The sequence below is a fragment of the Tinamus guttatus genome, unplaced genomic scaffold (assembly GCF_059628265.1).
Source record: "Tinamus guttatus ecotype Peru unplaced genomic scaffold, ASM5962826v1 Tinamus_guttatus_pri_ptg000115l, whole genome shotgun sequence".
NCBI lineage: Eukaryota > Metazoa > Chordata > Aves > Tinamiformes > Tinamidae > Tinamus > Tinamus guttatus.
Genome location: NW_028288649.1, coordinates 3,056,213 through 3,073,360, shown reverse-complemented (window position 1 = coordinate 3,073,360; position 17,148 = coordinate 3,056,213). Strand labels below are relative to the sequence as shown.

The window sequence follows — 17,148 nt, the reverse complement described above, 5'->3', positions numbered from 1 at the left end:
ATAAAATGGTGTTGAAATGAAAACTGAAGGAGCAGATCCTTACCTTGATTAGACCAGCCTATCCAGTCCAGTAAGCTTTTTTTTTCTTTTTTTTTTTCTTTTTCAGTTGGTGGTAACTTGTAAGAGAAAGAAAGACTAATTATTTATGAGCTCTTAGAAAAAAAAAAAAAAAGGTTTTGATTTATTCAGGATGCCTTATTATTATCATAGCTGATATTTTTTGCAAGCAGAAATGCTTTAGTAGTAGTGCCTGTTACTTACACACCTAAGTTTGAATCCGCATTATATGTTGCCTCAAACTTTGGAACTGCTATGTCTTGTTAATGGAGATGTTCCAATGATACCCTAAAGAGAAAAGAGTAGGAATATTTCAGTCTGAAATGAACTAGTGCAGAAAGCCTCATATAGATAGATAAGGAGAGAGGGGGAAAATTGCCTGGTCCTAAGGAAGACGAGCAGGATGAGTCTATTTGCAGGGAAATGTTGTTGTAATTTGTCTGGACAAAAGTGCGAGAGAGTAAATGGAGGAAATGAATGGAGGAAGCTCTGAAATTTTAATTGAAACTTACTTTGGACAGGAGCATCGTGGATAGAAAGGTGAACTGAAGAGTCATATCATGTCCATGGTGCTAATGCAGAATTTGTTTTGAGGTCTGGTTCTAGTACAGCTAACTTTTCAATTCCAGGCAGGAGAATGCAAACAGGTCATGGAGAGTCACAACGTGATTACCCTGGCATAGAGAGCTCTACTCCTGTCACCAGAGGAAGGCTACTTAACATTTCCACCACTCTGGGCATTTGAGGTACCTGGGCCTGAGTAAGCCTGGAGCATATAGGGCATGTAGGTTCACTGTTAATAGGGCCTTTTGTCTTTTGGTCTCAGTTATGTGATTTTTCCTATGCTGATTGCCCATCCTGCTTTAGTAGTCGTGTCTGAAAGGTAGGGTGTAAAGAACAGTAATGATCTTGCCAGTTTATTATTTGTTTATTGTTTTTTTATTGTTTGTTTTCTAAGGGATTCCAAATAAAATAGCCAATACAGATCACTCTTTTTATATATATAAATCAAAACCAAAACTTATTTCATATAATAATTATTTATATAATGATATACAATAATTATAATATAGTGGCTATTTATATAATAATTTATATAATATCATTATATAAATAATATATAATATATAAAAATAAATACACAATATTACTTACAATATATAAATATAATATATACATATATTAATATTAATATAAATTATGTATAAAAATTTATATAAATAATATTAATGTAATGAATGTATTATATAATGATATAATGATTGTGTATATAATTATTTATATTATAATAATTATATTATTTATATGATAATAATAATAAACAGAATGATTTGCTATGGCTATAAACATAGACTATAAACAGAGAAATGGTTAAATAGTGCTTGTCAGCATCATTTTAAGCCTTGCTTAAAAATCATCCATTTTCACTACAATGGGTTTTGAAGATTTTAATCAGAAAAGGAGAAATTGTCTCACATATAAAATTGTTGGAAGAGAGAAGATATTTTCAAGTAAATACAGATGGAAAAACAGATTAGTGAGCATAAAGAGAAAGGAGATAATTAACCTCTAAGTTCCAGATATCCCAAAAATTCCTCCAAAGGATTTTCAAAGAGCTCCCAGGACATCCAGAAGGACCTGATAACAAAGTTAATGGCAAATACAGCATCTTCACTAGTTTGCACAAAAAAGGTACTTCCTATTAAACTTTTCACCTTGATGCTAGCAAAATCTTTCAAGTTTGAGTGTTTTTAAATTTAAAGTCTTTTTTTCTTACCCTCTATCTATTCACTTAAAGTCAAGAAAGCCGACACTTACTAGCTGATGTCTCACCTTGGGGGAATGCAGGCATCTGTGCTTCAGAGGAAACCTGAAAGCAGCGGTTTGATTTGTTTATCTGTGCTATTTCATCACAGCTCTTGTAGTTTTTGAGCAAAACAGCTTGAAATGAAATTACTCATGTTTTGAAACATGCTCTTGAGTGATACTGCTACAAAAACATAGTACAGATAAGCTGTACCCTCCTAATATGTTGGAAAATGTTTCATTTGCCCGTTTCCATCATATTGAAATTACCTGAGTCAAATGGGGTTTTTTTTGAGAAATTATTTGCAGAATTAAAAAATTAATCTGTATCTACTACTTACCTTTTTTTAACCACTCATGCGTGTTTTGTGACAGCTATTGGAGACTACTGTTTTTTTTCTTTTCCCCACTTCTTCTGTTTGTTTTGATGTAATAACTTTTTAGTGACAGTTTTTTCTTCTCATGTTTTGTTTTCTCATGCTTATGCTTATTTTTCTTGTGTTTTATTAAAAGATTTCCTAGGTTTCTTTATCAGTGGTGGTTGCCCCCTGAGCGAGCCTTACTGCTCGCAATATGTATGGGAGTCTCCTCTTCAGGAGCAGGGGCTGGGGAAATAAAAAGGAGCCTTTTTAATGTACAGATTTGCCGGGGAAATAAAAAGGAGCCTTTTTAATATACAGATTTGCAAAGGGAGGCCAGCAGCACTCAGAGCAACTAGCCCGTGCAGCTGGATCTTTGCAGGGGCCGATGACAGAGTTGGCTCAAGTGGGGCTCAATCCTGCAGAGCCGAACGCTTGCAGACGAACCTCCGAGGACTTGAACATCTGCAAATGTGTGTAGAAAGCAAAAAACAAATAGGTCTTAATCTCGTAGCAATTATTTTCACACGCAGGACAGGGCTAAGCTGTACGCTGTGGCAGTGCGGCCGTCCCAGGCCGCCTCGAGGAAACAGGGGGTTCCGCCATGTTGTACAAGTAGAGTGGTCGGCCTTCCCGCCAGCCAGGCCCACCGAAACACCTTCAGAACAGAAGGAGTTTGAGGTCTCTCCGGAAGCGCCTTAATCGGGCACTCAGGGAGACAGGATGTGAGCTAGTCCATCAGCCTGGCCCACAGCAACCACGCTAAGGCGCCACTCTCCAGGGAAAAAGCATGGGAGAGGTGAGGGCTCCTGCCGTGCACGGCCGCCTGTTTGCTGCTCGGGGAGACCGGGAGACTCTCATGGGACACCCCAGCTTAGCTGACTTAACAGTGACCCCCAGGCATCTCAGCAGGCCTGGGGCTGAGGTGGTCTCGGGAGAGGAGAGTGGAAGCAGCGGCTGCCAGGAGGCCGATGGTCACGAAGAGGCTTGAGCTGCGGCATCGCGAAGCCCCCTCTTGGCAGCTGCCCCGGGCCAGAGCAGCCCTGCAGAGCTCCTGGCTGGGCAAGGAAATGGGCGAGGAGAAAACTCAGAGGTCTTGCTGAGAGAGCTGCACCCGCGGCTGCCTTTCACCTGGGGGCTGCACCGTACTTAGGCTCTTGGGGACAGCAGCTTGCCCGTATTGCTAGGGCCCATTCTGGTGCTTGTCGTGTATTTGCTGCCTCCTGCTGGGGAAGGGAATCGAAGGCACCCTGGTCCCTTGTTCTGAAACCTCTTGCATGTCTGAGGGTGCTGCATTTGACTGGCGCCTCAGAGCAGTCTGCACCTCAGTGCATTCCCTAAACCTCTTGCAAGCTGGCATTTGGTGCATATAGATTCTCTGTGGTGACTGCTTTTTTCCTGAGCTTTCTCCATATGAACCAGCTGCCCGTGGACTTACAGACAGACTGCAAGCAGTTTTAAGGACAGAGGCAGCCTTTTGGTTTGCCTGCACATAATGTAGTAGGATGTGATATAGTATGTAGGGGTGAGGAGGAAGAGGGTAACTAATTTCAGGTATCTGAGATGGTAACAGGAGGATCCAAGGTAACATTAGTCCATTCCAGCATAACTCCTTTGCCTCTTTCTTGTCATTAGACACACAGCAGCCTCTCATGCTGCTTCTCGTGCTCCCCAGGCCAAAACCTATTGCGAACAGCTCGTACAGGAATAAATCTGCCTATCAGCTGGACTCAAGAGCTCCAGTTAAATCACCAGGCTCCTCCTTGTGTTTCTGCACATGTGCTTCCAGACATCGGTTTGGACCATCTGACTGAATGGGATATTACAGAGAGCAGGAGGATTTGCTCTATAATTGCAATGCACTTGGATTTAAGAGACAAAGTAGGGACTTCACATTCCCCTAGCCTGGAATAAGGAGGTGTGTTGAATTTGTTGGCGAGGGCAAAGTGGCAAACCAAAAGGGGACTTGAGTATAAAAATGTGCTTGCTGGGATGCAGCAGGAATTAAACAAAAAAAATCCTTGTGTTAGAGCAGAGTATGGACTATGTGTTGGTCCCGAGGTTTGATTTACACTTAAGGGTCCCAAAAGAAAGGTGAAATTAATGGAGTAATTATAGAACTAATAGAATTGGGTAATCAATCATGGAGTTTGTCTCTTCTCTACAGTTTTGTAGTTCTCTTGGTCTGTATGAATACAAGGCTGTGAAATTAAGGCTGAATACCAAACATGATGGGAAAGAAGAGTTTTGTGATTCCAGCATGAAGTCTCCATCATGGTTTGCACTGAGTGTGCAAACAAAACATGCAATTTAACAGGCAATATTTTATTAGTTTTTCTTATGTAGTTCTGTAAGGGTACGTAGTTAATAATTAAATTATTTGTATCACCTCCTAAATATTTGCATAAATGGTCTGTTAATCACCCCTTATGTACAAACAGGCCTTATGGTTGGACTCGATCTTGAGGGTTCTTTTCCAGTCATAATAATTCTATGATTCTATAAACTGTGTCTTCCCAGCATCTCACTGGGCAGGGGTTGTTTGGTTATGGGCGCTCAGTCACAGATTTGTGCTTTCCTTGTTGCTCACAGCACTTAGGGCATTAACAACATTGGTATGACTCTGCGGAAGTCAAAAGTTGTCCAGGAAGCTACAGGAGTAAGAGAACATGAAATCTGTAGAGATTAATGCTTTATATGTTCAGGAAGCATGCATAGACAGTGGGTGTTTATGGTTTTATTTGTGGTCAGAGCAGTCAGTCCTGGTTGAAACCAAGGAGGTTTCAACCAAAACTGTTACCTCACAAAACCTGCCCACGTCTGTGTGTACCGACACAGCCTGTTCAGGCTCTATTCATGTCCAGCAGAAGCAGCTCTGTACCTCGACATGGTTTCTCGCACTCTTCAGCACTGAAGAGTGCTGATCCCACTGGCTTTTGAAAGGAACTAATTGGTTTGTTCCCTATCTGCAAAAATCCTTGTTTTTTGTTTTTTTTTTTTTTTCTGGAAAAAATGACAGCCTGATTGTCTCAGTTATCAGTGTGCTGAGGTGCAGAGACATCAAGTGAATGTCACTTCGAGAAGCACTAACTTGCTTGGAAACTCTCAGCATTTGTTCACTCACTTTCCGGCTCCCCTGCCCTCTCTGCAGCCAACCTCTCCATGCCCCGCACTGTAATTCGTAGTTGGGGCCACTCCACTGCCCCAGAGTTTTCCCTGTGTCAGGCAGTGGATGGGAGGTTCTCCCATTTGCTTCTTTCAGGAGGAGGCGGGTGACTTTCTCATCCTGTAACTGTTTCTGCAGTGGACTCCTGTTTGAATCATCTAGTATTTATCATGTGAACAGAAGATACACGGAGAGATTCTACTGCCGTAATATGTATTTTGAGTACCACTATCAAAATAAGGGACTGGGCAGTATATTTGTAAAATATCTCATAAATCAAACCCAGCACTAGTGTCTCATCGCTGTGTGGATTTTTTATTAGAGAAGAGTCCAGACTGCTTTTCTTGTGTCTGCCCTCCATCAAGATTTCTGCCTGTCAGGGAAGCTTTTAAGATCTGGCAGCATCACAATAGGGAATTAATACCAAGACTATTGAAGAGATGCTCTGGATTTATGTATTCTCCTCTGCTCATGAAACCACAATAGTTAGCCGAATGGAGCTGCAGTTTTTGTGGGGGCAATGTTGTCTCTGGAATACACAAAATAAAAATTCTGGAACATGACATCGTGGCTACCAAAACTTTCTGTCTTGGGTAGGCGTCAGCAAGCAGACAATGTTTGATCGCATACTGCTCAGAGAATAACAGCTTTCCTTTTCTCTTCTAGGAACAGCACGTGTAATTCTTCAACATTTGATGAATCAGAAGAGTGGCAAGTTGCTCAAGATGCCGAGATATGCTTGTTGAAGTCAGGAGAGATCATGTAAGCAGAACAGTTTCATCACTACCAGGCTGAAGGAGTGAAGTCAGCTGTCAGCTGTGTGAGCACAAGTCTTGCAGACTCCCACAAGAGCTGATTGCCTGTGTCTGAAGGCAGAATTTGGTCTGAGAAGCAGCAGGCAGCCCAGCTCTGCTAAGCTGAGCAGCAGCAGTGAGCCAAGCCCTCTCTCTTCACTTTTGTAAAACTGACTTGCAAGTGTGAGGGGGAAATAAAAAAGAGAGATTGAAATCCTCAGTCCAAAAACAAAACAAAAAAGAGAGCAGAGATTTAGGATCAGAAAAACTTCCTTCCTGTGGTTATTGCAGGAGGTGCCATGAACAGGGAGGGGCTTAGGAAGAGATCTCTGGACCTCCAGGCATCTCTGGACGCATCTGCAAGGGGAAGTCAGAGATTATAGTGCCAGTTGACCCTCTGTGCTGGGGAGGGAATTCAAGGCCTGTTATTTACTGGCGGCCCTCACGGCCTTACAGAAACTTCCTGCATCAAATGTGCAGCTGAGCCTCAGCATAGTGTCTGTGAACTGTGTGTGCTCAATTCTCTGCATGCGAACACTGCTCAGAAATTAATAGTTGTGTGCAGCACATCACTTGCACAGCCATGGGGAGAATCCAACACACCAAAATCCCCGTGGCTTAGAGAAATTCCACTTTGTGGAATTTTTCACTCAGATCTGAATTTCTCACTCAGATCTGAATTTTTGGCTTAATTGTGGGAAGATCTTAAGCTTTTGCCTGCATTGAGGTAATGGGTCCTTGTTTCAATTTTGTTGGCTGCTGTTTGAAGGAGCGGGCAAATGAAGCAGTCACTAGGATCATAACTAGCGCCTTGCAGTCACTAGTGAGTTTGCAGTAGGGCAAAACCAGGAGTGATCCTTCGTTTACTAAAGCCAAAGGTCGCCTGAGACATGATAATAGTCATTTCACTTAAGAAGAAAAGCTAATGAGATAGTAAAACTTCATATAAAGTTTCCTCTGTGGACAGGCTACAGTAGTTACCATAATAGATCCATTTTATTCCCTATGCACTGCGTAGTAACAGCTGGAAATTGAATTATTTAGAACAGAAAACCCTCACACTAGCAGTGCATTAGCTTCTGGCAAATATGATGATTTTTGATAGCTTCTGACAGACATATCACAATACTGTGATTTACAGTGACCTGCTTGGGAAACAATTTATCTACTCTAGGGATTGACATGATATATCAGTTTTAGTTTAGTAGGTGAGATCCTCTGCTCTTAACAGTTTCTCCAGGTTTCCCCTGGAGAAGGTGATTCTCTCTCCTGTTTAAGCAGCTCATTGCGGTTTGAAATAGATGATCCAAATGTGGTAGGCTAGTAAAATGCTGTGGCACCCAACAGTGCCAGTGAGAACTTCCTTTCTGGCTGGAGGCACTTTGAGTCAGCTTTTATGCAGTCTGAGCTGCTGCATTAAGTGCTCCCCAAAATCTGGAGAGTTGTTCATATTCAGCCCATCTATCCCCTTTGTCCCCCTGCTCCTCACTTCCTGCAGGAAGGTAGCTGAAAGGTGTAAATTAGGTGACAGCAGTGTGTGTTTAAAAAGAACAGCAGAGGGCAGCAGTTCCTTTATTATCATGGTAACCCTTGATTTAAAAAGCTTAATTCAAGCACTGGCTTTTTTTTTTTTTTGATCAAAATGGAATAAATGAGTGACTAAAGTCCACTTTTGCCAGAGTAGTGAAGTGCTTGATATCAGTCACCTTTTATGTGGTTCCTGCATTCACCAAAAGGCTGCATCTTTTGCTGCATTTTGTGGCCTTAGATAGAAAACAAAAGGTAGTTTATTGTGTCTGTCTGAATAATTAGGTTGGATCTCTTTAAGTAATTGTGTTTTTCTCCCTCACAGGATAAAGTTACCCCTTACAGTGGAAGACATCCTAAATTTTGGGGAAGGCAACAGAGAGCTGTTCATTAAATCCAGCACTTACAGCATCATTCCCATCACTGTGACAGAGACAGGCCTGACAATTAGCTGGATATTTTCATCAGACCCGAAAAGCGTATCCTTCAGCGTGGTTTACCAAGAATCGGAAGAGGCGCCCCTGGATCAGTGCAAAGTAAGGCCTTTATTTCCCAATGTTTTTTTTTTTTTTTCCTTTCCTTACAACCCGGCTAACTGTAGCACAGTACAGTCCAGCTGCCTTGTGGAGTCGGTCACCTGCAGGTATCCACAAGAGTTCCAGCTGCTCTTGCTTTTTAGGAAGTTGTTTTGCCAGAAAAATTACAATTCTACTGAATGCACAGGTACATTTAATTATTAAATGTCATCTGGGAAAGTTGAGTTGAAAAGCATTGTAGCTTCAGTTGTTCACACTTGAAATTCACTTACCATTATTAAAATAAATGTCCAAGCCTGCAAAAAAGCCAATGTTACCTATTTTACAAGTTGCTTAAGGCTGATCTCGCCAAGCCCTTGAGCAGAGGCCACAAAGAAAGAGATTAATTGATTAAGTTATATGTGGTGGGGTTTTTTTTCCGCAGATAAGCACATACTTAAGTGCTTTGATGGATGCCTGCATGTTGCAAAATCACCCTGCCAGTGCCCAGGACACCTATTTTTTTATTATTTATTTGCATTGCCTGTATTTCATGAGGCTTGTGCCTTAAGTAAATTTGCATTACTCAGCTCATTGTGGAGTTTTAGTGAAAACAGGGCAGCTGTTGGTTCAATCTGCCTTTTTAGGGAGTGCTCTAATGCTGTGATTTCGCTGAGGGGAGAAGGCCACAAATACAGCGTGAGTTAATTCACTGCAGTTTACCTAACTCTCTGTAAAATCTCTGTTCTCTTCCTATGAAGGCCTAGCTTTTGTCAATAGTTTTGTCTTGATGCATTTATTTCATACAGTTTGGGTTGTATAGGATTGACCTTGATCCATGTCAGCTATTGTGCTGAGGTGAAAACCACCTTTTGCAGCAAGTTAACCACCTAGTTGTGCTATAAATTTAGACAAACAGTTAAGATTTGCTGAGGAAGCTTGTTTTTATACTACCAGGAGTATAAAAGGGCATTGTAAATGACATACTTGAGATGATTACTTTAGATGAGATTTATAGCCATAGCTTAATGTTAGAAAAAAGTTATCAAAGGAAAATGGATGTCACGCTATGAGATCCCAGTGTAGGTGAATTTTTAATGCTAATCAGTAAATATAAATATAGTTTTGAAGGCATTTATGCACTTCGGGATTTTCAAGATGTCTCAGGATTAAATATATTTTTTTCACGAAGGTAAATGTCAACTTCTAGAGCAAACAATAACTTTCATTTTGATTTGTATTTAATTCCAGGTTCTTATTCCTATGACACGCTGCAACTCACATAAGGAAACTATCAGAGGCCAGGTGAAAGTCAGAAATTCTGGTATCTACATGCTAATCTTTGACAACACATTTTCTAGGTAGGTCCTAACTGAGTGTAAAAGGTGAAATAGGTTTTTTTTTTTTCAGATTATGGCATTGATGGGATATACTGTTGCTTTTACTGGTGTGAAATGCAACTAAGTACTGTAAATTGGTTCCAGCTTGCCTAAAGAACTTCAGCCTGGCTTTGTTTTTTTGTCATTCCCCGCCACATAGCATAATTCCACTTTTCAGTCTTGACCTCTGAGAAAGTAAACAGAATAAGCAAGTAATTTACAACTCTTTTCAGGTCAGATTACTCAGGATTGTCATTTTATAAACAACAGGTCTGACAGCTGTCCTGCAGACAAAACTTTTTTTCAGCCACAAGTGGGGTTTTTGCCTGAATGTAACCTGGAAATTGGATACACTGTTAAGGCTTTCTGACTAGCTGACATCATCTAACACGATCATCTCATCCTGTTTTTTCTTTCTCTACAGATTTATCTCAAAAAGAGTATTTTATCACTTGACTGTCGAGCGACCTGTCATCTATGATGGAAGTGATTTTCCATAGCCTTGAAAATACTGTGTTATTTTTAACTATATTTTTAAGAAATGCTATTATTTATGTATATGCAAGCAATATGACTACCACTGTTTGAACACTTTGAAACTATGCAATAGTTATAACGCACTTAGAGATCATGTACACACTAGGAAAAAGAAGCTGTTTTAGGAACACTAATGTTCTGTACTGTGTACAGATTGCTCAAAATCCATGTTGCTTGATTTAACAGGTCAAGTAATGTTTCAATTCGATTTTTCTTCAGGGGGGAGAAAAATAAAGGAGGAGCTCTCTAAGTGAAAACCCAAATTCTTCACTCAAAACTGCATGACCTTTCTTCCCCCCCACCCGAAAAAATTCAGAAGGAAACTTAAAGAAAAATGCTTATTTTTGTTGACCTCCTTAGTGGAGAAGAAGCATACCTATTTCTGTTCTGCTCATAGTGTCAGAACAGCTATGCAATACATCAGTCTTTGTAGACATGTATTCTAATCCACCTAGAATTTTTTATCTTTTTAAGGTTTTATAAACAGCAAATATAGAGGGTTTTTTTACATTTTGGGCTAAGATTCCTTGAGTCTTAACTGGCTTTTAGAAATGCTCTGGTACTGCATACCAATTACAAAACACTCAAACATGAAGCACCAACTCCTTCCACTTCTGCTCACCATACTCTGTAAGTTCATGCACTGAAGTCAGCGCTTAAAGTGGACACCAGTGGCAAAATCAGGAGTCTAATTTGCAGAATAAAGTACCACTCACTGTGTGATTTTTGGGAAGAGGAGCATCTCTTTTTCCTGCTTTAGCACCTTAGTCATCAGCATTCACAGGAAAGCACAGTCCCTAAGCAGATCTTGCTCTAGACCAAGTGGAAAGTAGCAATAATATTTGAAATGGTCTCAAAAAGTCCATCCAAAACTGAATTAATATCAAGCCCTAAGCAGCTCACCATCTTGTGTCAGTGCATTTTGCCCATTTCCTTACCCTTGCTTTCATCTCAGCTTCTCAGTATTTGCTGGGCCGTAGCAAACTGCTAACTTTTCATCTTAAATGTGGGACAGAGCTTTCTGTAAACATACTGCCTGCTGGGGGAAGGAAGACTAGATTTTCATTTACATAAAATTTCCACGTAAGCTGTCTGCTTTCTATATAGAATTTCAACTTTTTGTCAAAATAACTGAAAGCAGAAAACAGGGAGCTTCTCCAGCCGGGCTGTCTGGCCCATTGACGACATTCCCTTCCCTTTAGGTGCTTCTGTATTTACGACATTTAAGTGCAAACACTCTAGACTGTGCAGCACCTGCCAAGCAGAGGTGGCTCCCGGGAGGAGAGGTGCAAGGTGCAGCCTGCAGGGCCCACGCGGTTAAACCCTCACCTGGCTGCCTGAGTCGGGCAAGAAACTGACGGGGGCAATAAGCAATGCACTGAGCACTTCATGAATTAAGGCGTATTTCAGTGTTGAAGCTATATTTTATATTTAATTAATCAAGAGGAGATTATTTATTGCTTAAAAATGGAATACTGTGTACCGTATGCTATGCAATTTCCCAGGACTGTAACTGAAGTCTGCTGAAGTTTTCCTTAAGCTTTTAGGTGTGGTTTTTTTGAAAGCATTTTGCTGTTGTTTTAGTTAGAATACTAATCTCACTAGGATATCTTTCTTAAAATGCCAAATGTAAGTTAAAGGGACACTGTCAAATGTATCAGGTCATAGTATTACCTATCTGCTCAGATGTATTTCAGTTATGTCTAATAATGTGTTTGACAGAGTTGCCTCTGGGTTTCCTCTTTGCATCCTACTCTTAACATTGGTTTTTGTTTTCTTGGGTTTTTTTTTTTTTGCATCCTGTAGCATATATTTTTAAGCTACTATTTATGTAATTCTTAAAATAATTGGCTCTGACCTGTTCAGTAAGGGAGAGGAGACTAAAAACAACAAGGTCTTTTTATTTAGCCTTTCAGTCTTCAGAGTACCTTTTCTTCAGATTTTCCTGCCCTGTGAGAATAGTTTTGTGGTTTCTTTGCTTTCTGAGAGAGGAAGAAGAGTAGAAGCCAACACCTGTAATTTAAATATATATATGTGTGTGTGTGTGTATTTGCTTCTAACCAAGGAGGAGCGTATTTAAGAAGAAGTTTCAAACGAGGAAATACTTAACAGGGTAGAGCACAACAGGTGAACAAAAGTGCACGGGTTCAAAGGAACTGTTTAAGGAGAGTGGGAATCCCACTGTGCAGCCTGGAAGAGGGGCACTTTTCCACCTCAGAGGCTGTGCCAAGAAGACAGTGAAGAACTTGTCGTTATCTGACCTTTGTTTGATCGTCCCAGACCTTTCATTAACAGAGTCGTGGGAGCCTGACTTATTACGAGGGCTTACTACAAGAACTGATCCCATTCAAGCACCTTATAGCCCCGTTTGGAGGGAACTTGTGCACGTGAGAAGCTCCAGCGACACCAACACCTCCGTTTGCCTGCACATGTTCAGGTGTCCTGCTGAGGCAGGCCCTCCATGAACTGACCATCGCCGGCAGTGCAAATCAGAGGAAAGAAATACTGGAAATTGACCATCAAATTAATTTAAGGGAGCAAAGAGTATGTGTTGTGGATAGACAAGCAACCAGGTGTTTTTCCTGGGAGCTGGAAAAGTGGAAAGCTGTACTTTTTCTTATACACAGGTTTCTGCAAGGAAAGGGCATCATTGCTTTAAGAACATGGCAGTGTTCCTTTAAATTTCTATGAATGTTACTCCACATTGCTTTAGGAAAAATCACTGACATCTATTGCACAAGAGTTTACTGCATTGCAGAGTAGCAAAGCTGCAAAAGGCTGATTTTGCTCCTTTTTAAAAATTTAAATTGCACTATAGTTTTAATAAAGCTCACTCTCATATATATTGTAAGTTGTTCAGAAACATCTCTTGCTCTTACTTGCCAAAGGATTGCACAGCCTGTTCACATCAAACTTCACGTTCCAGAAGGGGGAGAAAAAGATTTATGTATGCCAGTGTTTGTACAGTTACAGGGACGTAGGCGATTGTGTACGGGGATGTTTCTTGATGTTTTCTTTTCCTTTTTTAACCTCAGGAATTAAATAAACAAAAATCTACATCACTAAGCGCATACGTCACTTTTCACCTTGTAGAGATAGCTTTGCCCTGACACTTGTGTGACCTGCTTCTGGGCAGGAAGAAAATCCTAGAAAATGAGGATTATTCCTGCAGTCTGTCTCACTAGTCGAGGTGTGCAGGGCACAGCTGCACAGAGCAGCACAGCAACAGCGGAGATCCTTAAATCAGGGTGAGTGAGTTAGTCCTGGTTCCTATCTTCGCGGGGTGGGGAGGGAAACATCTGTATTTGCACGTGTAGTCACAGCCCTGTGGCACGTGGCAGATGTGCAGGCTCATCTGAGCTTCTGGGGTCACACCTAGATGGCATGTGCTCTATCAGAAGGATAACAGGCTCTGCCAGGAGCGGTCGTCACTGTTTTTTACCTTATTTCTGCTTCGGTGGCGGCCTCGGCTGTTAGGTGCAGGCTGAGCTGCTTCCCTGCCCCTGCTCAGAGGCAGCTGTTTGAAATCAAGTCTTCTCTGAAGCCTAGCCTGGAGTTCAAGGGACAGCAAAGGTTAAGTTTTATATTACTAAATATAATGTACCCACATGCGAGGAACTCTATCAGCTCTGTAGGGGAGGTTGTAACTGTCAAAAGTCCATACCTGCGCCCCCAGGAATGGACATGGAGCCATGCTCATCAAGACCGTGTTCCTCGGGTGTGCGGGCGAGGCACTCTCAGCTCTCGGTCTGTCTTGTGCAGGATTTTAACCTGCCAGTTTCGTAGCATCTATCCCAGCCCCAGCTTTGGCACGCTTTAGGGCATTCTGCTGCGTGGGCTGGGTGCTTCTGCGGTAGGTGGTGCTTTTCCCCAGCTTTCATAGAATCATAGGATCGTTAAGGTTGGAAGGGACCTCTAGAGATCATCCAGTCCAACCCCCCTGCACACGCAGGGTCACCTAGAGCACGTGGCACAGGACTGCGTCCAAGCGGGTTTTGAAGATCTCCAGAGAAGGGGATTCCACAACCTCTCTGGGCAGCCTGTTCCAGTGCTCTGTCACCCTCACTTTAAAAAAAAAAAAATCCTTAAGCTCCTGTGGAACTTTTGGTGTTTCAGTTTGTGGCCATTACCTCTAGTTCTGTCAGTGGCCACCACTGAAAGGAGGCCAGCACCATCCTCCTCGCCGCCTCCCCTGAGGTACTTGTAGACACTGATCAGGTCCCTCTCAGCCTTCTCCAGGCTGAACAGGCCCAGCTCCCTCAGCCTCTCCTCATAGGGCAGATGTTCCAGGCCCCTGATCATCCTTGTAGCCCTGCGCTGGACCCTCTCCAGCAGCTCCACATCCCTCTTGTACTGTGGGGCCCAGAACTGGACACAATACTCCAGATGTGGCCTCTCCAGGTCTGAGTAGAGGGACAGAATCACCTCCCTCAACCTGCTGGACACGCTCTTCTTAATGCACCCCAGGATCCCATTGGCCTTCTTGGCCATGAGGGCACACTGCTGCCTCATGGTCAACTTGTCGTCCACCATGACACCCAGGTCTTTCTCCGCAGAGCTGCTCTCCAGAAGGTCGGTCCCCAGCCTGTACTGGTGTCTGGGGTTATTCCTCCCCAGGTGCAGGACCTTGCACTTGGCCTTGTTGAATTGCATGAGGTTTTTCACCGCCCAGTTGTCCAGTCTGTCCAGGTCCCTCTGGATGGCAGCGCAGCCCTCTGGGGTATCAGCTACTCCTCCCAGTTTGGTATCATCAGCAAACTTGCTGAGGGAGCACTCTGTGCCTTCATCCAGGTCATTGATGAATAAATTGAACAGGACTGGACCAAGGACTGACCCCTGGAGGACCCCGCTAGCTACAGGCCTCCAACTAGACTCTGCACCGCAGACCACCACTCTCTGGGCTCTGCCATCCGGCCAGTTCCTAATCCACCTCACTGTCCACTCATCTAACCCACACTGCTGGAGCTTGCCCAGAAGAATGTTGTGAGGGACAGTGTCAAAAGCCTTGGTGAAGTCGAGATAGACGACATCCACTGCTCTCCCCTCATCTACCCAGCCAATCATTCCATTATAGAAGGCTATCAGGTTAGCCAAGCAAGATTTCCCCTTGGTGAACCCATGCTGACTACTCTTGAGCACCTTCTTATTCTCCACATGTTTGGAAACAACAGCTAGGATGAGCTGCTCCATCACTTTGGAGGTGATGCTGATTAGCCTGTAGTTGCCTGGGTCCTCCTTCTTGCCATTTTAAAAGACTGGTGTGACATTGGCTTTCTCCCACTGCTCCAGCACCTCCTCCGTTCTCCAGGACCTTTTGAAGATGATGGAGAGTGGCTTAGCAATAACATCCGCCAGCTCCCACAGCACTCCCAGGTGCATCCAGGGCCCATGGATTTGTGAATGTCAAGTTTCCCTAAGAGCTCTCTGATCCAATCTTCCTCTACCCAGGGCAAGTCTTCCTCTCTTCAGGCTTCTTCTCTGGTTTCTAGGGTCTGGGATTCCACAGGGCTGCCCTTGGTAAACAATGAAGTGAAGAAGGCATCCAGTAACTCTGATTTTTCTGTGTCTTTCGTAACATGGGCACCCATGCTGTTCACCAGCAGGCCCACGTTTTGCCTAATCTTTCTTTTACCATTGATATATTTGAAAAAGCTCTTCTTATTATTTTAACATCTCTTGCCAGATTTAATTCCAATTGTCCCTTGGCTTTCCTCGTCACATCCCTGCATTCCCTGACAACATTCCTGTATTCCTCCCAAGAGCCTGTCCTTTTTTCCACTTTCTGTATAGTGCCTTCTTCTGTTTGAGTTTTGCCGTGAGTTCTTTGCTCATCCATGCAGGCCTCCTGTCCCTCCTGCCTGACTTCTTACTCAAAGAAGGGATGCACTGATCTTGAGCGTGGAAGAAGTGCTGCTTGAATACTGACCAGCTCTATTGGGCCCCGCTTCCTACCAGAGCTCTCGCTCATGTGATTCTTCCAAGGAGGTCTCTGAAGAGGCTGAAGTTGGCCCTCCTGAAGTCCATGGTTGCTAGGCTACTTACAGCCCTGCCACCTCCTCTTTGGATCCTGAATTCAACCAGCTCATGGCTCATGGCAGCTGAGGCTACCCCCACTTTCACATCTCCAACAAGTCCAACAAGTATTAGCATGAGATCCAGTAGCCCACAAGCTTTCCTAAGCCCGCTATTCCTAGTGGAGACTAGCAAGCTAGGGTCTGCATAGGTGCCATGAGACAGTGCTGCCCTCTCCATGAGTCTCTGAAATAGCACAGGGACTTTTCCTAGTCCAAATCTAAGGTTTCAGAAGTGATATGGCCCAGGAAGCTTGGAAGAGACAGGACACTTCCGCTAAGGTATCCGATCACTCAAGTCATGTGCAAATCATGTGCAAACCAGGTCTGTTTGGAAAGAATGGGTTGATGCACACCAAGCTCAGACATGACACATCTGGGCTCCCAAATTTACCTTGACTTTGTTGATGTTGCAGCGCCCAGGGCATCTCTTCCACTTCTGAAGCTTTCCTGCCATTGGGAAGTGGTGCTTTCATAGAGCACGTCCGCCTGTCAGTTGATGGGTTAAATGGGTTAGTCTGCAGAAAGTGAAAGTCTCTCAATCAGCTGTCTCTGCCTCGACTTCCTTCCCCACTACCGCAATCAGGTCACTAGGGTGCTACGTGCCTGCGAGTGACGGCTGCCTCCGCATCCCACACAGCCCCGTCCTGCCTGCACCGGGAGCCGTGTTCCCACGTTCCTGCTGGGCTCTCTTGTGCAGAGCGATTTGAGCGCTGGGAAGCCTGTCTGTCCTCCTAGGTTACTGCTAAGGGGCTTGGGTATAGCGGCCACAGGCCCTAGTTCTGTGAGTTGTGTGGAGAAATTCAGCATTGCTCTGTTGAACCCCAGTGCTTGCTTGCCCATGGCTCCAGGGACCCCACCAGGTTTCTGGTTAGAGGGAGCACTGGGTAGTCAAGAGGACATCAAGAGAGACCAATACATGGGTCTGGGGTTCAGC

The 17,148-nt window shown here is 43.3% G+C and overlaps 1 protein-coding gene across 2 annotated transcripts in view; it reads left to right on the top strand.

The window, feature by feature from the left end:
- FYCO1 (FYVE and coiled-coil domain autophagy adaptor 1) overlaps positions 1-11,919 on the top strand; it is a 46,338-nt gene extending 34,419 nt beyond the window's left edge. For both annotated transcript variants that reach the window (XM_088521084.1, XM_088521083.1), the window contains exons 15-18: positions 6,055-6,150; positions 8,035-8,245; positions 9,476-9,585; positions 10,028-11,919. In XM_088521084.1, coding sequence (XP_088377210.1) covers positions 6,055-6,150; positions 8,035-8,245; positions 9,476-9,585; positions 10,028-10,103 — 493 coding nt within the window. In that variant the 3' untranslated portion in view covers positions 10,104-11,919. The remainder of the gene's footprint in view (positions 1-6,054; positions 6,151-8,034; positions 8,246-9,475; positions 9,586-10,027) is intronic.
- The last annotated feature ends 5,229 nt before the right edge of the window (positions 11,920-17,148 follow it).